General features: G+C 39.1%; 1 protein-coding gene across 2 annotated transcripts; it reads right to left on the minus strand.

Annotated features, from left to right (window-relative positions):
* Window positions 1–732: 732 nt before the first annotated feature.
* Window positions 733–24,677, minus strand: kcnip1b (Kv channel interacting protein 1 b). 2 transcript variants are annotated; one of them, XM_015037643.1, is made up of 9 exons: window positions 24,502–24,677; window positions 23,836–24,070; window positions 6,277–6,401; window positions 6,106–6,175; window positions 5,943–6,013; window positions 4,879–4,986; window positions 4,697–4,801; window positions 4,018–4,080; window positions 733–3,238 (listed from the first exon to the last, which is right to left on the minus strand). In XM_015037643.1, the coding sequence occupies exons 2-9, from the start codon at window positions 23,921–23,923 to the stop codon at window positions 3,191–3,193; spliced, it is 678 nt and encodes a 225-aa protein (XP_014893129.1). In that variant the 5' UTR covers window positions 23,924–24,070; window positions 24,502–24,677; the 3' UTR covers window positions 733–3,190. The 2 variants fall into 2 exon arrangements, with proteins under 2 accessions (XP_014893129.1, XP_014893130.1); XM_015037644.1 differs by lacking the exons at window positions 23,836–24,070; window positions 24,502–24,677 and adding an exon at window positions 11,419–11,712.
* Between the last annotated feature and the right edge of the window lie 1,010 nt (window positions 24,678–25,687).

Consider the following 25,687-nt stretch of genomic DNA (forward strand, 5'->3'; position numbering starts at 1 on the left):
TGTACTTTTACTTAAGTACATTTTTTGAGTACTTTCTCCACCACTGCTATCTACCTATGTACAGGCAGTTAAAACTCTGAAATCTTTATAATCTGTCATTTTTCCACAGTTGATCAGAATTCCTAGAAATGTTTAATTAATTACCTGGAAATATTGGTTTCCTCTGGTCATAAATGTGACTTGACAAACATCCACTTCTCTGACTCATGTTTCCGTCAACTGGATATGTGCTAATCTCCTTAAGTAAGGAAATAAACAGCAGCTTGAAAAAACTGGAACTGGAAGAAGGGCACATGTTTATCTTTCCACCACACACATCAAGGAGGGTGTTAAGTGTGGTAATATAATTTCTTACTCTTACAGAACTGGAGCAGCGAGTGACAAGTCTCCATAACAACCATTTATTTTAAGGCGTTTGCACTCATCTTTGCCTGGAGTGTTCAGAACGCTGGAGGAAGCCGTAGCTGAAGCTAAATCAGCTGCTACTTGTGAGTGCACAAATTTGAACGTTCAGAGAAAAAAAGTCTTATTTCTGAAATGTGTCTGGGCGTTATTTTGGACACATCCTAGCTACTGTAAATGCAGAGTTCTCTGTGTGGTGTTCATCACTTATTCATTTATGCAGTGTGTGTTGCAGAACGTTGCATATTCTCCCTTGTCCAACGCAATGATGTGAATGGCTTGAATATTTTATGATATCGAGCTTACGCAAAGTAAAGTAAAACACAACAATCAAATAATTTAAATATTTATTTTGTGGCTTTAAATGACTCTTCTGTTAATATGATATAGCAACTCTGTTTCAACAAAGGATACTGTACAGCAGGGGAGGGGATGTCACACAGATCAAGCACACACTAAAGAACTGCGCCACCGACTTAAAAAAGCAAATGGTTAATATTTCAGTGATTAAAATACTGTAGGCCTGCGAGTTTCCTATTATCTTTCAAATGCTGGAAAACTCACAGAAAACAATAATAGATGTGCTGTTCTGTCTGTACTTTAGGTGTAAAATCACTGTTTTGGTCAGTGTCACATGTTCATTATGTCAGGTCATATAATTTCAAAGCTGACATTAAATCTGACCTCCGACAACCTTCACTCTTCTAGACTTAGCAAAATGAGCTATATCCACTACCATCCAAATGCTGGCCTCTGCACTAATATCACAAGGACAGCCCAGACGTTTTGAGGTAAGATTATTTTAAAGGTAAAAGCTGTCCTCTGATCTGCAGAAGATACCTCTTCTGGGGTCTTTTAAACAGTATAAATTCAGGTAAAATGGTCCAGGAGGCTGAAGCTAATGGCTAATCCGAAACGGCCCAAGACTAAAGTGGGCCGTCTTAAACAACTCCAATCTCAAAAACATCATGGTGGTTTATCTGACAGATGTAGTCTGAACAGCTAAACATTGCCATATTTCTATTGGGTAAGTATTAAGAGTTAAATAGGAGATTTTTTTTAATGCATTAAACTAAGCTAGGAGGCAGTGCGACACTGATGTGTGTGAAACACATGCTGAGACCTAAACATGTCAGCGTTTTCACTCAGAGTAAATATTTAAAAAAATGTAAGATTGTGTCCTCCTGTCCTATAAAGTGTTTGAGATTGGATAAGATATTTTGATGCTTTTGGTTTTGCAAATCTTTAAGGCGGTAAAAGTCAATTGGTCCAGCGCCCTCCAACCTGGATTATTATTAAACCTAGTTGTCAACTAACTTCCACACAGTAGATAAAACTCTAATATTCTTCATGAAATATAGATTCTTAAATCTGCTTCAATCCTAAAGACGCCATAGTGATTTTATTTTTTTTCAAATGCTTTCTTATATTACATGGATATTTAACTGAAAGTATGCAGTCATTTAGAGTAGAAATGCAGAAAGATGGTTGTGTGCTCCAGTGATCTTCAGACAGTGTAATAAGAGAAAGGACCTTTCTAAAGATTTCTAGTCCGTGTTAAACTGCAGGCAGTTTAAAGCTCATGGCCAGAAAAGCCAGTTTTTTTCAGAAGTACATGCTATGATACTGAGGTTTGTTGGCAACACACCACCACCCAGGCTACTTGTGTTTCTTTGGTAAATAACTCTTGTATCTAAATAGCAACGTAGTTTAACTGCGACGAGGATTAAAACATATATCGGATAGTTCTCAATCTGACATTTCTGAAAACTGGAGTATGTGTGAAGGATACAGGACTAGCTGTTAGCTTTAGCCTGAGGGGAAACGGCACTACTAACTCGACAAAGGCGTCAAAAGAGTTATCTTCAGCAGCTGAAACATTAACAGCACATGACTATTTTATTACCGCAACTTAACTTTGAAAATCCCAAACTATGGCTTAAATATTGTAATCCCTGGAAATGACATACGTTTCTTTGCTTTGCTTTGACTTGACCTCATAAAAATGCTATCAATTAAAGTCATATAGTTTTGAATTTTTTGACAACATGAAGTCTTTTGAAATACAAAAAGACAGGCGACCGACACAGCATGTAAGATCTATATAACCTACAACCTTAAATGTTTGAACTCTCTAATGCAGGCGTTTCACAGAACAACAGCAAGCAAAAGACAGAGAGGTCTGAGCAGCAGCCAAGTCGACACGAATGTAGAAGCGTCACTAAAATCCATACTCGCAAATTCAATCTTTTAATCCTTCCAACCACTGGATGTATGAGTCAATTAATGCAGATGTAATTATGGCAAACGTTTCAGGAAAAATCTGACAAGTATCAGGAAATATGACTTTCTTTTTTTTTTTTTTTTCCCTCAAACACATGCAAGTAAGTCTGGATAGAAAAAAAAAAGCAAACAACACATGGCAAAAAGAAGAAAAAGAAAAGTAGGTCCACCTCTGGAAGGCATGTTTCTTCGAAGGTCAAAGCATCCTTTCAATGTCGGAGCATCTAAACGGCCAATCTGTTTGACGGAGCTCAACGCCTGTCACATTAATCACTTTGCTGTGTGGCCAAACGCGGCGGGAAGGCTGAGGGCATTCCACTCCAGTCCCCTCATTAGTGTCATCACAGGAAGCTCTGGCTGTTTCCAGAGCTCAGCTGGCGAGAGCAGGAACACAAGGATAGACTGGATGTACGGCACATGTGCACGCAAACACACACACACACACGCTCACACACACAAAGCCCTCTGGTTTGCCATGCTCCTGTCTTCTTTGTTTCCAGCCGTCCTACATCACGTTTTCAAACAGCTGCATGGATCTCATCATGTTTTCATCCTGCAGGGAGATAGAAGGAGGATAGATGAGTTTTACCGTCAGTACTACTGTGTGTTGAGTGACTGACAGGAAAACATTTACATAAATATGACATATTGTAAGCTGACAAAGCAAGGCCACTTAAGGAACGGTTAGATTGGTCTTGGATAACAACCTGGATTCATAGCAGCTCCTGGTTTTATAGAAGTTTTTTTTTAATTTTTTTTACAGGTTTTCTTTAAGCACACTAATATCTAATGTAAAAAAAAAGGTTAAAAAGAAAGGACTTTTCTTCTTTTCCATGTTCTTGAAAATGTTGTGGGTGTTGGATTGTGTTTTTTTTTAACCCTTATTCCTTGTGCCACTTCTCAGACATAAGAGTTTTTACTGACACACTTATGTGTATAAAGTCATTCTTCCATTCAATGTTTTTTTTTTTTTTTTTTTTTAGCAAACATCCCAGTTAGTTTTAGAGTCCTAGAAATCCTAGGATTATTGCATTGAAATATGCAATAATCCTAAGCTTTTGGAAAAAGCCAAAAATATTGACTCAGCAAATTATTGGAACTTTGACACGAAAAAAATAAAAAATAAAAAAATAAAAACTGGGCTTTTATACCAGCATACACAGAACTGCTGAAAAATGTGTCTTTTCCATAAAGCTGTGCAATGTCTGATTATCAGAAAAATACAAATTCAAACTAAAAAGACCTTATAAGCAGAGATGACAGGACAGCTTTCATTATGCGTTTACTTAATGTTCTTAAGCATACGCCACACAGATGTTGGAAAATGCGTACCTCTTGGCAGGCAATAATAAACTCTTCCATAGTCACCACTCCGTCTTTGTTCTTATCCATCTTCTGTAGGGAAATAAAGAGTAATTAGTGGTAATTTAAGGTTGCAGTGACGGTTGCTGACGTGAAACAGTGTAAAGAATTACAACAAAATGCAAGAGACTAAGCAAAGAATAAAGAATGTGTGCAGGGGGGGGGGGTTCCAGACTACTGTCAGGCAAAGATCTCATCCAGAAACCTCGTTGAATAAGCAGCTTAAAAATAGGTTTATGAGTCCAGTTCCACCCCTCTAGGACACTGGACGTCCACAAATGTCTTTTCTCGTGGCTGTGTCAGGCTGACAAGCTGTTTTTCTTTTTTAGCACAGAGACTCATGCTGAACTTGGGCTTTGCTTATGCTCCTCTGATTTGTGTCATATTCAGCCCTAGAAAAAGATGTACTCATGCAGTTTCAACAAACTTATTTATCTATTGTTAGCTCCACTAAAGACGACAAAACGAGCCATTTATTTCAGTCATTCATCAGCAAGTTCTGGCAGGGGGAAGGTCATCAAAACTGTTTTTTTTGTTGTTGTTTTTTTTCATTGTGAAAGAGTCAGTTTTAGATAAAAGTCGTGCCTTGTTCAGTCAGTCTAACATCAACTTGCCTCTTCTACGTTGTTGATGGACTTTGGACACAAACCTGAAAAAAGGCATCCACGTGCTGCTGTGGCACATCTCCCTTTAAAGCAGGGTAGGTGTACTTGCCCATCATGTCGTAAATGGCTCTTACAATCTCCGTCATTTCCTGCGCAAACACAATTCAGAGAAACGTTTTGAATAACAAAACAGCATAGCCACAATGCTCGAGTAGCGAGGTCTCACCTCTCTGTTTATGTATCCATCTCTGTTGATGTCATAAAGATGAAATGTCCACTCCAGCTTTTCCCTCAGGGTTCCTCTCAGTAGAGTGGATAAGCCCACCACAAAGTCCTGCCAGCAGGACAAGCAGAAACGGCAAGAATGCACAAGAAAGTTATTTTTGTTTTTACCAGTTTTGTAGGGAGTCTAAGGCGTGAAGTAAGTAGTAAAGCAGTAGTATTTTTTTGGATCGCTAATTATCTCTACAATAACTCTTGATGTAAATCAATATTTGGATGATTTTCCTGGCAGGTTGCCTTTTCTTCATGATTTTGCTACATTAAAAAAAAAAAAAATAGAACCATCAAACTAAATTTCCTTTAACCAAACACGAACGACTGAAAGATTTGCAAACTGTGAGTAAAAAATAAGTGAAAAAAAGTTTCATCCTGAGCGAGCTAAATAAGTTAATGACGTACCTCAGAGATCAGATTAAATTCACACCCTATCCAGTTTGAGAAACATGAACCACTAGAGAGCGCTATAATTTTGAGAAGTTTATCTCATATGTCATTTCGGAAAGTCTCAGAATGAATGACTCTGAATGTACCAACATTCAGGGTAATTCAGGGTTATTATTATTATTATTATTATTGTTATTATTATTTTTGGACGAGGTAGCTGTACAACATAGTCTCTGGTTGAAATTTCAGTAAAACCAAAGACTATTAAGATGCTCTGAATACAAGGAGTTGGGAAATAACAGAAGAAAGGTATTTCTTAGAAATTACTTTTCAACATGATGAGCAACTTTTCATTTGGTTATAATGAACTTATTTGCCCAAATGTTTCCTCTTGAACTGTTTTGCATATGTACCTCCAACTGTATTCAGTGTTTTGTTAGTATTTTTTTTTTTTTATGTGTTCAGTCTGAATACTAAGGAAAACTGTTAGTTCTGGGTTTGTCTTTGAGGTCCAAGCCCAGCCGTTCGACCAGCACCGTATAGGAAATGTGTCTGGAGGGACGTGTGCAGTGATGGGGTTGTTAAAAAGGACATTATCATAACTGCTTCCAGTTGCAGTTTTACCTTAAATTTGATGGAGCCATTGTTTGTTGTGTCAAAAGCGTTGAAAAGATAATGTGCGTACATGCTTGCATCTGCAAAAACGACGACAAAATCAACGTTTAAGCATATAAAAAGCAATACAGAAATATGAAAAAATAAATAAATAATTTTTTAAAATTTTTACCTCCATGAGGGAAAAACTGTGCATAAATGTGTTTGAAGGTCTCCTCATTTACGACTCCGCTGGGACATTCCTTTGGGGGGGGAAAAAAAAAAAAAATAGTGATGTCAGTTGGAGTTTTGCTGGAGTTTTGCATTATGTAGCAAAGCAAAGTGATCTGATGTGTGTAAATACATTCTTAAAGCCGCGATAGAGGATCTGCAGCTCCTGCTTGGAGAAGTTAGTTTGGGCTTCCAGTTGCTCGAGACCCTCAGGCCTGTGACACACCATGGTCATCTCAAGCTCATCATCTGCTTTATCTGCAGCAAAATGAAAAAAAAAACAAAACAAAAAGATATTAATTACTCTCAAAACCTGTGCCCTGCTTATTAAACATATGGTCCTCTGAGGAAAATTAAAGCTTTTCAGACACTCGGAATGAGAAAAATCAGCAAACTTGAGACTGTGAAGTCGGCAGAAAACATCAGAAATCTGATTAGAGGGAAGCAGAACAGGGAGGAAAACACCAGAGATGAAGACGGGGGGAAAAAGGAAAAAAATAAATAAATGAAGGATTCAACAAGAGCTGCTTGCACATGAAAAATCCTATTGCCCCCACAGGAGCTGAAGCGTTTTATTGATGGGAACGCGGTGCTCAGTATCAGGTGCTCCGGAGATGGATGGTGGTTAATGATGTGAGGAGGTGCCGCTGCTGTGGGGTCCTGTTTGTCACTGTCGCGCCGTCTGGACGCAGGTCAGCGCTCGCAGCCAAAAACATCCAGCGACAGGCGCCGTCCGCATTCTCAGAAGAGTTCACAAGAACGAGCAAATGCCCGGAAGGAAACACCCACTGGCAGATGCAGAGCCGCTGAGAAAGTGGTGAGGGCAATAACAATCTCGGCAGCACAGTTTTCACTGGATTGTGGTTGCAAAGTGCAGAAATAAAAGATGTATTAGATGTTCTTGAACAAACAGCAGCAATCACACTCACAGTACTTCAAATCTGAACTGAGGGAGGGCTGTGAATTGAGTTGGTTTAGTCAAAGCATCAGGTTGATGCCTTCCACACTCATAGGGCCTCATTTGAGTGAATTTCATCATTAGGTTTTTAAAAAAATACCAGGGGATTTGGAAATGAAAATAAGGCTGTAGTGTGTTAGAGAACAGGAAACTGGTTCTCGGTGTGTCTTTTGGCCCAATGATAGTATTTATGTCATATTCAATCTCCAGTGAACCAAAATATATAATCAGATAAACACAAAAGTAATTTATTAGACCCAAATTCAACTTTCTTTTCAACAAACCTTCCTATAAACAACCTTTGAGAGAGAAGAGAGCATGAGAAAAGGATCAACGAATATGGATGAACAAATAAACAATAATGAGCGACATCAATGGGGGCAGTGATTTTATATAAATATATATAGAAAACATAAATCTGAATGTAAATTTTTCCCCACACTGAGTAGATGCGTTTAAATGTTTGCCCTTCCTAAAAAATTTTTTTCAAAATGAAATCATAATGATGGGTCAAAATATCAGATCCTAGCAACCCTGAAGACTCCCTCGTCTCCAGCTCCAGCTATGCCGTCCTGGAGCTTCTTGTTGTCATAGAGATTGCATTTCAGTGCAGCTTGCGCCTTTGCTTCTATTATGACTGGCTGTTCGATCTCACAACACAACAAAACAAGAAAGGTGTCGACGCGCCTCTGAACCGGCTGCCAGGGGAGCTTTGATTTACGGCAGATGAAGCAGACGAAAGGAAACGGGGGTGAGAAGGAAACAGGAAACAGAGGTACTGATTAGAGGGCGGCTGCGGCACTACGCTGGCGAGAGAAGACAGGCGGAGGGTGAGGGATAAAAGACGAGGAGTCAGGGAGAACAACACCTGCCGGAATAGGAAACACGATGGCTTAGACAAGAGTAAAAATTTTTATTAAAAGACAAAAAAAATAAATAAATAAATAAATAAGGCACTGATTTCAGAAAAAAAAACCCCACCAGATCAGATCATCTTCTCCTTGTAGAGTTTTACTGTCTAACAGTGCAAAATGCAAGCAGAGAGATTATGTTAAAATGTTCCCAACATTAACTGTGTTGATTTCCAAAGGGGGATATTTGAAATATATTAACAGTAAAGCAGCTGCCTGATACATAAAGCCTCATCAGCCTCCACTGGGACGGAAGCGCTGTATAGCTGGCACGATGATGATAATTAGAGGTGGATATCAGTTCTGTTGTTAATGGCTCACCCTGCTGGGACTTCAGGGTTCCAGCATATTTTTTCCAGAACTGTGCAAAAAATATTTCCCACGTTTAGTCACCATATTCAAGTCAGAAAGAGTTTTAAGGGCCACGAGATGAAACAATATAACTTTGATTGAAGTTAAAATGAAGCAGAAATCAAAACTTGGAAAAGTATCTGAATAAGATGTTCGGAGAAAAAAAAAAGTTTCATAAACCCGTCCATTTAATCACTGATACCTGATCCAAACCACAGTCTGCTCTGTGATGCTAAAGTGAACTAAGCACAGACTGAAGGCACCTACTGAAAAAGTGTCAAAGTAAAGTAGGTTTAAGCACAGGAGGCAGCAGGAATGACTGTGCTACTATAACACACATTGTTCCAGCCCCCACGTTATTGACTTTAGCCTTCCCGTTACAGCCAGAGCCAGCAATCGCTCATTTTCAACTGCACTGCAATATGCCCTGAGCTGGTTTCCCCAACATGGAGTCATTTCTGAGCCAGCACCTGGAATCACGCCGCAGCGTAAACGAGTAAATTGCTGTATGAATTCAGTAACGTCTGTAGTTCACTTTTAAGAGAAGGAAGTAAGGGAAATGACATGTCTAATCCTAATCAACTCTTCAAAATATATATTGCTGCCACTTTTTCTGGCTTTTTAATCTTTGGATTTGATTTGTTTGACATTGTCTTTTTGTTCTCTGTAACATGACTTCCTGGCTTTATCTGGACATTTTTATTTTGAGTTTCATTTAGTGCTGTTCCTGTTATTTACAATCTCTCAGTCACCTCAGGATAATTTAAAGGGTTCATGCATCCATTTAGTTCAGTGCAAGCAATATTGAACCTTATGTTTTAGGTTACTTTGTCTAGAACCTCATGGTACCGTTTGCACTTCATCCTGGTTGCCTCTGTCTTCATGGCTAAAGTTGTTGCTGATGTTTTAAAATCATTTAACCCATTTTTATGGTGTGAAATTACAAAAACAAAGATTTGTTTTTTATATTGCAATGTGTAATATTCTTATTTTAAAGATATTTGTGCACGCATATACAGCAATATTCACTTTCTCCTCACTATAAAAACAAGCACTCCACTGGAAAGAATATTTGCTCCAGGATTTTTTTTAAATGAGGAACTTGGCTGAGGGAAAAGGAAAATGCTGCCTGCTGTACAGTTAGCACAGATAGCTTGAGTTAGCAGCAAGGCTACATGACTAGTTTCCTTTCTTTTTTTTTTCTTTTTCTGTTTGTACATCAGCATTTTAAGGTCCCTTCCAAACACAACCTGAACAGCATTAGCTTGAGGAAACCTTTTAGGGCCAAATGACATATTGTGATGAGAAAATAAATTGTAGACAGAGTGGGGAATAATGTTTTGAGAACTTCGTTACAGTCCTATAGTTAATTCCCACACAAGTACAATGGTTCAGTTACATGGACAAATGTTTGACTAGTGTTGTGGTAGCATATAATGTAGGCTATACTAACGGCAAAGTTGCTAAAATGGGATCACAAATGCCCACTGGCAACAGTAGCAACTTTGGAAACTTGTGAAATTGTAATGTTCATCTGTAATGTCTGAAGAATTTAGAGTTTTTGTTATAAATTAATAGTAAACTAAGGTTGTCACAGAGAGCTTTTTTTATTTCTGGGTAGGATCCCGGCTTGTTGGGTCTCCATGCCACCTCTCTCCTGACCGATAAATCATCACATATGTTTCCTGTTTTATGAGTTCACATAAAAACGGCAAACTATTACTTTTTGCCTTGGGTGTCAAAGACGTTGCAAATTGATGCCCTTATTCAACACTCAATAAATTATATCATTCTTGACATCGTTTGGATGTGTTCTCAGCTGAGGTCCCTATCCCCCCCCCCCCCACATTTACAGTTTTCTGCCTATTTCTCAAATTTTGGACATGTAAAATAATAACAAGAGCAGCAGAATTAAAAAAAAGAAAAGTTACAAAAATGGTGATGTACGTCCTTTAAATTAGTTAAATGATTTTCTTTAAAAGTGTGTCAAATGTTCTGTTGCTAAATATCTGCCCAGATTGTATTTTTTTTTTTTTTTTTACCAAGTAGTTTTCTGATTTCTGGCAAATTTAATGCCACAGATGTATCCACCAGTTGGACTAAATGTAGACCAGCTTACATCCGTCTGTGCCCCGTTTCCTACGCTGGCATTGGCTACTTCTCCTGCGGGGATTGAAGTCTTATCTGTCTAATCTCATCTCCCACAACTCGATAAGAGCGGACATGACACACTTTTTTTTTTTTTTTAAACTGAGTACTTTAATCAGAGAAACAACCTGACCTGGTGTGCTAAAATGTATTTTGGAAATCTCAAAACATGAGAAAAAAAAAAGCAACATCATAAAACAAAACCCTCTTCTAGTGAGGTCTCACATTTGCTTTTGCTCTCAATACCCTTCTAATCCCCCCTCCCCTTATTTTAACCTAGATCAGCTCTGCGAGCGTCATTGTTGGTGGGGCTTCTGTGTTTGCACTCTCCTTTGTGCCTTTTTACAACCCAGTCTCCATGACAACTGGCTTCTCAAGCATAAGGCCAGGAAGAGGTATGATATGTGAGCTGCCTGTTAATTTGCACGCCCGAACTCTCATTTGCTCCGCTTCCCGCTTCTCGTTCTCTCGCACACACTCGCTGACACGTTTGAGTGGCAGGAACACATGCAGAATCACAGAGTCGGGGAGGGGGCGTGTGTGTGTGTGTGTGTGTGTGTGTGTGTGTGTGCTGTGCTTGTCAAGGACATTTCGGCATCCTGTAGTCTCATCAGCACCGTCATTACCACAACTCTACATCAGTCAAAGACTTGAATCACTTTAACCGTTGCACTTCTGCAGCCAGTGTTGCTCTCTGACTAGACCTGTTTCTTTAAACAAATAGTCATGTCACACATGCTTTCCTGTGCAAAACACGTGAAAATTCAATCCAATTGTTCAACATTTTTACACAAACACTCTGCCGACACGCAACTCTGTCCGGTCTTGCAACAATTGCAAGCAGACGCACATTAAACCAACGTGCCAGGCATCTCATAGTGTCTCTCTCAGATAAGTCTTGACGTACCTCTTGATGGTCTCCTCTGTTTGGTTTGCATGGTCAAAGTGCCCACCACTGCTCCCATGTTGTCACTGTGAAAACCTGCTTGGCACAAAAAGCCTCCTCAGAGTTATCAGTCCACTATTTATCAGCTTGTCGTCCTGTCTCTGGCTTCCTCCACAGGTTTGCTCTTTCCCTCGCTCCCTCTCTCTCTCAGGGATTTTACCCCACTCTCGCGTCTCCTCAGAAGCTTTCACTTCTGCCTCCGGTTTGAGCAGACTCTCTTGATTTTCCTGATGCCCCCCTCTCCCCAACCCTTCTCCCCTCCATCCCTCCACCCCACTCTTCACCAACGAGCTCGCTCCAGCCGTTCTGCGCCACTCCCTCTGTGCTTTCACTCCGCTCATCTGTCAGGCTTGCACCCTCCCCTCCTCTCTCCTTTTTAATGTTTTCTTTCCAAGCTGCATCTTCACGCACTCGCCTTATTGCAAAGCGATGGACTCTCCCCGATAGCGGCAGCTGACATGAGAGCTTGAAAAACCCCGTCACTTTTGCTTTTATTAATTCATTTTACCTGTCAGATCTTTTATTTTTCTGATGATGATAATACCTGAATGTTTTTTTTTTTTTTTTTGTTTGTTTGCTTTGGTTTCCTTCTGAAAAGCTGCATACTCTAACTCGGATATTAAGGCTGACTTCCATTCAATGCTGGCCAAAGTTGACACTTTGCTCCATAAAGCACACAGTTAACTCTAATGAGGTTGTTTTGAACAAGTAAAATAATCAACTTTAAAATAAAAATTCTTGCTTCCTTTTATAACCCTGGGTTAAGAAAAGTACACAGAAAACCATTTATGTAAAAGAAAAAAAAAAGTTCAGAAGTCACACATTTCAGCTGGTAAAATTGTTTATGAAAACCTTTCCTGCTGTCATTTTGCTCTATTTTTTTGCTTGTTAGATTGAAATGTTTCAGATCTTCAAACTAACTTTATTATCTGACAAAACCCCCCCCAAAAAAACCAAGAGGAAGTACAAAATGTATACTGCTCAAAAAAATGAAGGGAACATTTCACTTTAATTTTGTGTGTGGCTCCAAATCCAGGCCTCCATTGGTTAATAAATTTGATTTCCATTGATGATTTTTGTGTGATTTTGTTGTCAGCACATTCAACTTTGTACAGAACAAAGTATTCAATGAGAATATTTCATTCATTCAGATCTAGGATGTGTTATTTGAGTGTTCCCTTTATTTTTTTGAGCCATGTATATTTGAAATGATTTCAGACGAGCATGCAGCCATTCAAACCAATATGGACCTGAATGAAATAGTAATTGCCCTGTTAACCTAAGATGTAGCTTTGCCACCCTTCGCAGCAACAGCTCTCAGAAATCACATTTGCATTATGAAAATTACTTTTCCTTGTTTTTGTACACCACTGAAAAAGGTTTGGTTAGGTAATCGAAGAGTTTATCAGCCAAATTCAAATCCCGACTTGGTGTTTCAGGTTTATTGGGATGAATAAACCAACTGCATGTGAGTTTAAGATCATGTACCAAAGACTGAATCTTCTTCAGGGTTTCTCACTGACAACAAGGTTCAGGATTTCATAGAGAAGTCGTTCAGGTCTTGAGGCAGTAAAGGAATTCATGTTTCATTTTACACCAGATATATCCGGACGTACAAGTTTTTTTTTTTTCATACCTCTTGTCAGTCTAGAAAAAATTTGTAACAAAAGATTTCAGGACCATTAAAATACTTTTTGGCACATGTGAGACGGGCCTTCGCGTTCGTTATAGTCATCAGTGGTTTTCAGCTTGGAACTCTCCCATGTTGCCACTTTTGCTTCGTCTCTTTCTTATTGCTGATTCTTGAACCTTGACCTTTACTGACGCAAGTGACACCTGCTGTAATTTCACTGATGTTATGGCTTTTTGCTTGACCTCTTAACCTCTTGAAGACGAGGTCTAAATGGCCATCCCGGCGCGCAGTCTCTCTTCTCAGTGCGTCAGCGCTCGCTATGAAGCCATGTAGCGATAGCTAGCAAAACTACTAACACTGCACACACCACGAACTCTAACAACACACTTATAGTCTAAAAAACCTAGTAAAATCCACAGCATGGCTGCGCCCTAGTCTCTTGCCATATCCAAGTCCTCCCCCCCCTCCTCCCCCGTCTCTCTCTGCGTGTCTCCGTTCTACCTAGCAACAGACCGTCAACACATTTTCATTGGTTGTTTCGAAATGTGGTACATTTAGACCCCACAAAATAAGGCGGAAATTATCAATCTTATTTCTGGCTTTATTTTGAAGTAAATAACCACAAAACCAATATAAAAACACCACTTTTATAAAGTTTGAAGTGCGTCCTGTCCAACAGAGTTGAAATGAAAACTCGGTATGCGTCCATGTTATTACGAAGCCTTATAAATGCGTCACTTGCTTGTACGCCGCACGGCGGGCAGCGACTACATAGGGTTAAGTCATACCAAACATCTTGCAGTATGTTTGGTATGCTGTCCAATCCCTATAAGTTCCTCCACTGTTCCATGGTTTTTTCCCCCCATTTAATAATGGATAATAGATCCATCATTAAATCCGTGAGATAATAGTTCTCACGGTGGTTTACTTTTATTGTTTTTTTTTTATTTTTATATGTCAACCATCATTAAAATCAGACAGTTGCTACATGGATGGCAGAGTATCCTTGTTCTGTTTGGACAGTAGCATAATCTTCCCTTCAGATACTGTATTCACTCAGAACCATTTTGTTTAAGGAAGGTGAAGCTGCATGAACGCACACAGGCCGAGATGACAGTTCATCGCAGGACTGAGACACGCTACCAAGCACATTCACGTGTCAAAAAAAAACATTGTAGCGTTGTATAATTTCGTCCGTACCATACAATAAATCTTTAGCTCTCATTTGCTAACACATAAGCCAACATTTAAACAGACATTTTAGGGTTGTTTGGACACAAGGAAAAAGCCAAGGTTCAACGTGGAGCCAGGGAAAACGCAAAAGACTGCTTAAGTACTCCAAATGCTGCAGACTGGGAATGTTACATCCCTGCAGTGTTTCTTCGTGTGTGTTTTTGAGGATGCGGGGATGCGAGTGTGTGGGTGTCGGGGATGGCTTAGAAAAGAAAAGAAAAACTCTTGGTGAAAAAATGTATGCAGGGCAGTTTTTTTTTTGTTGTTGTTGTTATTTTCCCCCCCAGTGGCGGTGTTATGTTTTATCATATTTTTGTTGAAGAGCAGAAAACAAGGACTACTGGTGGTAGATTAAAATTTAAGGCTTAACCTTTTTGTCGCTATTCCTTTAAAGGAAATGATTGCACTGACTACCAGCTAATGTTTGCAGTTGCATGAGCGGTTTTATTGGGGCCACCCCTTTGATTACTGAGGCACAAACTTAACACATCTGCATCAATTAAATATAAAGGTATTCATTATTCAGATATATATGGCTCTGCCGCTGTGTCTACACATCATTTTTTCTAAGTTATATAACATCTTTTGCATTTTTTTTTGCCATTCAAAAATAAAATAGGCTGGCTCTCTTTTCATTCGTCCTTTATCAACAGCTACGACTACATGCAGAAAATTACATGCATTTTCAGCTGAATAGTCATTATATTTCCTAGAAGGGAAAATGACAAGTGATCATAAAATATATTGATTTTTAAACAAAATTACTCGTCTTGCTGTAAGAGAATTGCAGAGGCCCAAGCAGGGAAAAAAAAAAAAAAGTTTTTTGAGAAGTTATCTTTTTCTAAGTGTTTGCTTAATACTTTATTCTGATACTACATGTTTTTTTTTGTTGTTGTTTTTTTGGAAGACTTTTTTTTATTATTTTTTAGCGTTGTATGTTCAAAAACAAAACACAGCTGCAAATTTGATTCCAACCTGCATGGTACGTTTAAATCTCTCACCGCTAATGCAAAGGGTTGCTTAAAACTGCTACACTTTTTTTTTTTTTTACATTTTCTCATACAATGGTCCCAAGGACCACAGCTACCTGCAAACCGCTAAAATCTGCAAATAGCAGATATAAACATTTCTAGAGAACCCCTGTAGAAATGTTTCTATCTGCCCATTTCAAAAGTTCAAACACGAATATATACATAAGAGGCCATAAAGCGAAACAATCTTGTTACGACTTTGCTCCTTCTCTTGACTTGAAACTGCAAATGGGATTTGCTTTCAGTTTCTTTAAGGAAGTGAGATGCACTTGATATTCTTTAGAAGTAACTGAGAAAAAGGGATAAAGACAAACGAATTCCACACTTTCTCCTTTGTAAAAATCCAGAACCACTTATGCTTTTCATTCCACTTCTCAGTTATGCAATATCTTGTGTTAGACTATTACATAAAGTCCTAATAAAACACATGAAGGTGTTAATCACATTGGGGCTTGTAGATTATGAGACAGAATATAAATATATAAAAATGTTAAATGGATTTTCCGATGCGTATTAAACGGCAACCGTGTTTGAATTATGCTTGGAGTAGTCTGATCTTTTCCCCCAATTTACGGCCACGTAGTGCAATTAATGCATGTTTATATCTACGGAAAACAGCAGCAAGAACAAATTAAAGATGCAATGAAGATCCACACACTAGCTGACTATTCATTAGCACAACTATAACCTCATTACACACTCGAGACGACGGCGCGCTGCGAATGTCGCCTCAGGATTGGACGTGTCTAAAGGAGAGGAGCTCCCAAAAGTGGTAAAAATGTTTTATGCCCTCCTTTGGTAACGGCTCTGCTAATTTAAAGAGATTTACAGACGCTGCTGCCTCCTTCAGGCCTTACAGTGTCACAGGGAAACGGGCCTCCAAATACCTCTTTTTTCAATACCTCCTCCATCTGTCAAAGCTTATAGGACAAAGTTGTCAGTACAGCTGAACTCCCTCACTGCGATTTACATAAGAGATGCTGGTGTGAGCTTGCAGCAGCAATGAAGGTTTAATTAATTGTTAAAAAAAAAAGGAGAAAAAGTAGTGAAACTCTTTAAAATCCATTCATTTTTTTCCCGCTTCATTGATAATTGTGACAGAGGAGTGAATTGTATCTTCACATTCCTTAGACCTCGGGAAAAGCCTTTACAAAAAGGGCTGCAAAGTTTGTGCTGTCATATTAAACCCTATTGATTAAAAATTGTTGCTCCCACAACATTGTTCTACTTTTATTAAGACAATGGTGTCTATTTCCTGAACTGAAAATTACATAAATAAACTATTTACTCAAAGAACAAGGAGTAAATCCTGGTAAATCCTAATACTTCAAGGTGCTGTTCTTGTCTTTTGTAAGCTTTTTTTTTTTTTAAATATATTTCATTTTCTGTGGACTTGTTGATTTATTGTGTGGGGCTCAGGAAGTACAGAAAACATGAACGTATACACATCTCATCACGCAGCAGTGTGACAGGCTGCAAAATGCTCCAGATAGCACACATCTGTCCAGCAGATCACTCTGGCTTACTCGGAGTAATCTATGCTTAATTCCCCCTCTGCAAGTATCTCTATGTGGGTCAGTGTGTCACTCCATCAGTTCCGTATAAGTGAATAAAATATTACAAAAGTAAATATGTAAAAAAAAAAAAAAACAGAAGCAACCTTCTCAAAAAATAAAAAAATAAATAAAAATTTTGGTGGTTTACTGTCAGGGTTTCAGTGATTTTGAGTTAGAAAAATAGTTTTTGTCATGTAGTGTTAGTTAATGAACAGCAGATGGCAGCAGAATCCACCAACTGGAGATGAACCGATGTCAAATTAAATATACAAATGAGCAGGAATCTGCCAGAGACAAAAAAAAAAAAACTCATGCAAAACATACTGGTAGTATGAGAGGTACTACTCATAACCCAATAGTAACTGTTCTGTGTGTGCAATAACTACACAAAGAGAAATGTTTAACTTAATAAGATAGAAAACCTGGAAGCTCAAGTAGAAATTCTGAAACAAAGACACAGAGACGATGCATCTGCAAGAGATATAAATAAATCTTGGAGAGGTTGGTTACATAAAAGCATGTAGTGAGGTGATGTAAAAAATTAAAAGCAAAGTCGCACGCTGTTAGCTGCAATCCACTGCTGTAACAGCCAACTGGAGTGAAAAATAAAAATAAAAAAAGAGACTTTCTGGGGGTGGACAGAGCTGTAGATTTTGGTTGACATAGATCCCACCGCTGACGGGTTGGTGTCGTACATCAGAATCTGTCCACACGAATTTAAAAGTACGCACTTAAAAATATTATTCATAACTCTTTTTTCCCCTCTGTTGAGCCCCGGCATGGGCTGGCTTGTGTTCATTTTTATGATCCTCTCTGGTTTGAAAAATCCAAATTTCCTATCAGCATCCAATGTTGCTGCTAAGGCTAGTGGTGTTGCCAAAGAGTGTGGATTTCACAAAGACTCCAACATGTTTGCCAAAAGTTACTTCACTTAACTGGGGATTGAGAACATGAGGCAGCAGGTGGTGCGTGGGTGAAGGGAGGGAAAGATGTCACATGAATATATTAAAAGGAAGGGAAAAAAAAATAGTTCTTTTAAGAGCTAATGATTTTTGCAGTGATTAATAAAAAATACGTCATCCTATTCATGTAGCATACTGTCACTGTTAATGACTAAAGTGTGGGTTAGCGGTTGAAGGGTTCAAAGAAATTCACTTCCTTTGAATGTGTTGTTACAGTCAAATACTTTGCATTTTACTCAATAGATCAATGGGACGTAGAGCATCATTGCAGAGCAGACGGGAAAGGATACGAACTCTGCTATATGGAGGGTTTGCCCTTTTGCAAACTTCTTCTTCTTCATGTCACACTGAAATGTTTTGGATCAATAAATGTTGATAACAAAGGCAGCTTAATTTCAAAAGGCTGTGTTCAATTTTAAATTTTGTCAACTGGAGGAAAAATAAAATCAAAAAATCAAAACCTGTCCCAAAGTGAAAATGTGTCGCTTGTTTCCTTAGAGAGGAGTAAACCCGTCAATCAGACGGAGAGGACAAATGTCTTTTTTTTTTTTGCGCTCCTAGACATTAGGGGCTACAAAAGTGGAGTGCTCTGTGAGATGGAAGCTCGGAAGAATTTGTTTTCCATTTGTGTGAAACGTAATTTTATTTTATTTTTTTTTACTTTGTGCACTTACCATAAATGATCAAAAATAATTAGTCTGAATCAAATCTGAGGAACTTTAGAACGGTTTGATTTTACAAAAAAGTGCAACCATTGCAGGTAAGTTATGCTCTACTTGAAACACGCTCATAATTATCAGTAAGGCACATTTTAAGGTGCATCCCTAAATTAATCTGACGTTAGGAATTCGGACCACATTTAAAAAGCCTTAAATATGGAGTGATTTTGTTTTTGGAGGGAACCAGATTTCACTCTTCTAGTCCAACAACAGGTTTTTCATAAAGAAAAAAAAAAAAAAAAAGCTCAATTTTTAATGAACTTTTGCTTATACGAGCAAACGTTTTTACTCAAAAACTTTTGACACAAGAGTACAAAGCACAGCATATCACCAGGAAGATAACAATAACAATGTGTGCCAAGTCAGATTCAGGCCTAAGGCAAATCATCAGCCTCTGCTGCTGGCTCTGGAAAGCTCAGCTTACTGTCGAAAGGTCTAGAGATGAATATTCATGATGGGGAGCCTAGAAGCAGAACTTCTCTTATTAAAAAAAAAAAAACAAAAAACTGAGAGTCAAAGATTATACAGTTCATGCATGAACAAAAAAAAAAAAAAAAAAAAAAAAAAAAAGAAAACACAGCATGGATGCAATCATGCTTAACTAGAAGTTATAGTTCTGAAAGCTGAATAGAATGCTTTTGTGTGTCGTGTCTTGCAGGGTTTTCTTGTTTCCTCCCATGCATATGTAATCGTGTGCTGTTGCTCCACTGCAGTCTGTAGAGATGAAGCTGTGCGACGTTAAAGTGAGAGAGCAGGCGAAGGAGGACTGGCCCTAAATTTACTAAAGCCCCAATAAAGCAACAAAAGCGGCGAGGTTTCAAGCCTGCATGAATCATTCGGTTCAGAATATAAATATCTATCAGCTAAACACTTATCACAGCGCCTTGCAAAAGTATTCACACCCCTTTAATTTTTAGGATTTTTTTTTTTTTTTTACCTTACAACCACCTCCTTCCATGTATTTGATTCCAGAAGTCCAAGTAGTAAGTTTAGTCTAGCTGTCTGTTGTGTAATCACAAAAGAAATGCAGCTGCTTGGAGTTTAAAGGAGCGTCTAAGGCAGGGGTCCCCAAACTTTTTCCTGCGAGGGCCACATAGCTGTTCCTTTCTGTGGTCTTAGTTTTTGCAGTAAAAAAAAACAAAGAAATTCTTGTCGACGGGGGGTGTGGGGGAGAGACGACGACACTTTTGGATAGATTTTTACCCAAAATGCAAATGGAAAAAACCGTGAGTGAAACGGTGACTGACGAGTATATATTCCATTGAGGGAAAGTAAGTTTCACATTTGCTCAAAAGCCCCCTGGTGGTTGAAGAAAAATCCACATATAAACCGGAAAATACAATATATGAAAAAACACTGAATGCTCTCTGGTATGAGCAGGCGGGCCGGATCGGGCTTTGTTCAGGGGGCCAGACAAAATGACGTGGCGGGCCGGATCCGGCCCGCGGGCCGTAGTTTGGGGACCCCTGGTCTAAGGTTATAACAGACGGAGATCTTACAGGACTCTTCAGCCAAGTGGATCATGGTAACTCTGGAGGAGCTGCAGAGATAACAGCTCGCTCAGGTAGGAGAAATTTGCTGTTTGGCCGACTATTAGTCAGGCACTCTGCAAATTTAACTTAAACGTTTCTTATAAACACAATACTCTGGGGACAAATTCAAAAGGTTGAAGAAGAGTCTGAAGCTAGAACGCGACTTCATCAAACTTCCATGCCCGCGTGAGTTGTGTCTGGAGAATAACGAACACTGAACATCGTCCTGAACACACATTCAGTGCTGTGAAGCTTGGGTGTTGGGATTTTGATCCTTAACAGGGGATCGGGAAAGCTGGTCTGAGTTCAAATCAGAGCAAGACTTAACATTTGATGTCCACAGATGCTTACCGTCCAATCTGACTGAGCTCAAGTTATTTCTCAAAGAAGTGTGACCAAAAAAAAGTAAAATAAAAAAATAAAGTCGGTCTTTAGGCGTTTAATGTTGATAGAGACAAACCGCAACAAATACAGAGCTTCAATTGTAGCAGAGGCGGTTCTGCCAAAAAACTTTGAATAAAAATGCATGCCACACTTTTCAGATTTGTGTTCCCACAAAACCTGAGAAGAACCCTGAAATATGTTTCTTCCACTTCCCAGTCCTGTGCTGCCTTGTGTTGGTTTAAATCACAGTAAATACATTAAATTTGATTGCTTTGAGGCAAATCTCAAACGTTACCACAGACGCCAGACCGATTTTTGTATCTTCAGCTCACTTTTACTAAAGTTAGAGCAAGTAATTTCTAGAACTGGCCTCAGGACACATTGTGCTTTAATTAAGTCTTTATCAGAGAGATATTGGCTCAGCTTTAGAGCTCTACATATTTAACTACGGTGTGAATTTCTCTGATATCAGGGTTCATGTTGCTCATTTTTTTATATGTTCTCATAATTCTAAAAGTTAAGCAAGAACTACGTCACTCTTAAATAGTTCAACTGTATGCATAATCATTATGCATATTATCCAATATGTATGTATATTTATTAATGAATAAAATGCTGCTGTTTTAACCAAATCCAATTATTTATCACTATGGGATAAAATAATTGACTTTTTCTTTTTACCCACTTTGTTGCTAATTGTGTATTCTTAGTTTTGCTAAAAGCACTTCATTAACTTTGGAATATTTAATAATGCAGCAGCGTAGTGAAAGGCTCCCTTTGCTCCACGGTGCACAAGTTACTGTTATTCCAGAGGAGGTCGATTGGGCGCTGAAACCACAATGCACAGAACAGCTGAAACAGAGACACGGCAGTAGATGTTCAATACGACTGGCACTCCGTTTCATCAGCTATTCGTGCTTAAAGGACAGAGAGAGGATTACTGACAAATAAAGACAGAACATCTTTCTGCAAGCTGCTTCTTCTTTTTTTTTTTTTTTTTTTTTAATCTTTGCTATTTTGGATTCCATTCCGTTTCATTTAATTACTCAGTTCCAGCAGTGATGATTAAGCTCCTTAATTCAAATCCAGGTTTGGAATTGGCTCGGCGTACGTGAAGCCGCTTCACCCACATAAAAACCCGAAGGTGAGAAGAGGCTGTATTCTTGCAGAAAAGTGAAGCAAACAAGCCGGCACGTTTTCTTTTCATCTCTTTTTTTTCTTTTTTAATAATAATTTCTGCATCAAAATCGAATGTCACGGTTGACAATGCAAACATTACAGTCAACTCATTTGTTTTTTTTGGTTTTTTCCCCCCACAGGAAGCGTCCTATCGGAACCCAGTTCCATTCGATGCACGCCGCTTTGTTTATATGTGGAATAATCCCCAAGGCGAAGCTGGTTTTCATTATGCACTGCCTGCAGATTTGGAATGATTTAATATGCCGTGCATTTACATAGGCTGAATTTAAAAGTCAGGTTGGAACAAACAGTCTTCCCCTGAAAGCAGGCAGAGCTGCATGACTCTCTGACTCATCATTTATGTTTTGTTTTTTTCCCCCAGTGACACTGAAAGTAACTTTTAACTACGGGATGAGATGTCACCGGAAGAAAGGGGCCATCGCTTTTAGAGTACATTATACGACTTTTGCCTCAGGGAGACACGCGGATGTGACCTCGCTGTTCGGCCTGTGAAACTGTGCAGCAGACGTCTAAAAGACGGATGTCAGCGGTGGGTGGAGAGCTGGACATTTCACACGCTAAAGTCGCTGCGTGGCAAGTAGAAGAAAAGTTAATAATGAGTAACTTCATTCACAGTCTATATATATTTTTAAGGTGGAGGGGGGATCACGGCCCGAGTTGAAGTCATTTGTGTTTTTTTGTTTTTTTTTTGTTTCATTTTCGCTTTTTCTCTCACAGCAGATCAAACTCTCGGTTTTTATCATATTCATACGGCATAAGTAATCCATAATCTGAAAGTAGAGGGGAAATGGCATATGGTTTTGAAACCTTTCATTGTGAAGATTCATGATTGTGCGTTTGTATTCAGCCCCTCTGAGGAAACACTTGACCTTTCCCTGCTTGTACGCTGTCAAGTATTTTCTCGGTTTTCCGCACCTAAATTTGTCAATGTGGAGATTTTTTATTTTTTTTTTTGCTTAACTTCTTTTTTTTTTTTTTTTTTTGCAAAGCACCAGGCTCAGTCAGAATGGAAGGACATAATTCCTGGACATCAACTTTCAGGGCATCAGCTCACCACCAGCTTGGACAGCCTAAACATTTTTTTGTAAGTGTGGCCAAAAAGTTAGAGCAACACTTTCTGTCCTGCAGAGTACAGTGTGGAGGTGGGAGGTGCAGAGCAAACAATTAGGTAAGACGCAGTCCTGCACTTAATACGATTATAAATGACACATGAAACATTGAAAAGTAATATAGTAATATGAATGGTCTTAGTAATTTGACATTTGAGCACCTAAGAGTTGTGTTGTGTTACAGTAGTGGCCTCACCTAACCTTTGTCTCACAATGCTATTTGTGTTACGGCATCGTTTGATTTTATATTCAGCACTGTTCTCAACTGCATCACAGTTTTTGTTTTTAGAATCGTCCTGCTAAACGGTGAAACATCGTTCTCAAGTATATTAGTATACTGAAACTGGCAGAATGATGCTGCCACCGCCATCTGACACGATGGAGGGCTAAACTGGGCTAAAAGTTTCATAACTCAGATCAGTAGATATCTCGACTAATTGCTGGTCCTGCTGACAGTTTCTCCCTCCTGAGCTGTGGATCTCTGCGGCTTCTGAAGACAACTGTTCTGGATTTGTTTTATTTAGGGGTATCAAATCAGAATAGATGGATTCCTATGCATATTGCACTGAAATATTTCAAAAAACTGCATATCCCTTTATCTTATTTGGAGATCTAAGAAGTACTTTGGATTGGGCCATCAATCCCAAACAAAACAACAACAACAGGTAAATAGGAGTTTCTTAGATTCACATCAAAAGTATTTTAGGATTTTATAATAATGGAGAATTTCAATTTTGTGTATCCTGAAACAATTACAGACTTACTGTTAAAGAAAAAAAATATATTTATCTTCCCTAAAAAGACTCTATTAGAAGAGTTCTAGTGTGGTAAATTGGTCACAAGCCTCCACCAGCACCATAAGATAAACCAGGGCCAAACTGTCAACTGGTAGAAAGCGGCTTAATGAAAGCATGAGTGACACCAGACGCTCCCAACGCATAGAAGAACATTGAATAAGACAGACTGCATACACACAACGTTGAGAAATTTGGACGTGCATAAGCCAAAAGCCACCGTACCTTTAGTGAGGGTTCCTGACACCAGTCTCTGCAGGGACTGAATTAGCTTTTGCACCCCCTGCCTGCAGCGGCTGGTACAGCCAGCCATCGTGGGGTTGAGGCAGGGGCGGACGGGGCGGGTTTACACCAAGGTAAAAACGACCCCCGTCGTAATGTGGCACGCGACCTCTGCTGCGAGAAGAACCAGCGTCAGGGAATCGTGGGGTCATCAGGTGGGGTCAAGGGATGAGACGTGCTTTTGGAGAGAAACAGAAATATACATTTATTTTCCACAGAATAAGGTTATTTATAGTAACTACAAAACATCCTGGTAGCCAGCTTGGTTTAAATCGACATGTTACGTCATTCTTGCATCACCTATCATGACACATTCATGCACCTGCATGCACACAGCAGTGTGTGGTAAACTTTGCAGACAGCTAAACAAATCAGCATTAGAGTTGCCAAAAAGATTAAAAAATAACTCCGAGATGTCAACTCAAGCACAAACGTTCGAACACACACACACACACAAAAAAGTGCTGCAGGAGTAAATTGTTACAGCAGAAACCAAGACAAAGGAGAAATAAAATATTTAAAGAGACTCCAAAGACAGAACATGCTGCATCCAGCTCAAAGTTTGTTCGCCAGGAGACAGAAACAGTTGTCCCATCTGGTTTTGCTCACCTTCTCAACCTCCTCCTCTTGTCTTCTGTTCTAAAAATCTTTTGTCCTGCTTTAACCCTCAACCCCCTGTGCAGCTGTTATTTCCGTGTGAGGATTCCCCCAGAACTGCAGAGGCAGCCCTGCAGGCTGTGAAGGAGCGCTGCGCTGGTGCTCTGAGCAGAACTGAACTGCACAAAGCGCCAGCAGCCACCGCCGTACCCTCTCCTTCTCCTCCCTCCTTGGTGGTCCCTCCTCCCTTCTTGCATTTGTGCTCCCTCGCTTTCTATCCGGCTGAGGCTCCTTGAGTCTTTTTTAAAGTGCAAACGCAGCTACACGATCCGGTAAGCAGTCTAGGTAAAGATTGACATTTTATGTGGTTAAGACCGGAGGGTTTAAAGCTTGTGAAGCATAAAAGGTAAACTTAATTTTTTTTTTTTTTTACATGCAACAGCTTCAAAACATTAACTAGATTGCAATAAATAGAACAAATTACTTGTCTGAGTACTATTATTACTACTAACAACAAAAAAAACACCATCTTTGTTTAAATAACCATTTGCAAAATCAATAAGAATCTTGAAACATCTTAATTTTTTTGTCAGTTTAGTGACAAACTAAGAGGCTATCATCCTTGAAGCAGCACCAAAGTCCCACTTGCGGTGGAACACAGCAGTCTACTCAGTGTCGAAGTCACTCTTAAAACAGATTATGTAAGTCTGCAGTGTGCTTTTTGGAGATAGAGCTTTTTATTTCTCACTCCAGCGAACTGGGGAAACGCTCCGGGAAAGCATGACGCAGTGCTGCCTCTGTCCATTTCCTCCCCCCTCATCTTGTCTATATTTAATGCTTATAGATTCTATTTATCCGCTCACAGCCACGCTTTCTGTTTCAGGAGGCCGCAGTCTGGCAGCGTTTTCGGCAGGGCTGTGCAGAGACCAGTAAAGGGGCAGGTGCTCAAAAAAAAGAAAAAAAAAAGAAAAAAAAAAAAAAAGGGCACATCTAACCGCATTTTAGGACAGAATATTAACAAAGCCCCACAGCTTTCAAAGTTTAATAAACAATGATAAATTACAAAATTGTGAGATATACAATCAAAGCTAAGGAAAATCTATATATAGAGCATACAACTATGCATATGTAAGATATTTTATTAGTAATTTCTTTCTGCAGGTCTATTTTGTTATAGGAAAGTATTGCAATATTCAAA

The sequence above is a fragment of the Poecilia latipinna genome, unplaced genomic scaffold (genome assembly GCF_001443285.1).
Source record: "Poecilia latipinna isolate Pla-1442-1.1 unplaced genomic scaffold, P_latipinna-1.0 Scaffold413, whole genome shotgun sequence".
Lineage (NCBI taxonomy): Eukaryota > Metazoa > Chordata > Actinopteri > Cyprinodontiformes > Poeciliidae > Poecilia > Poecilia latipinna.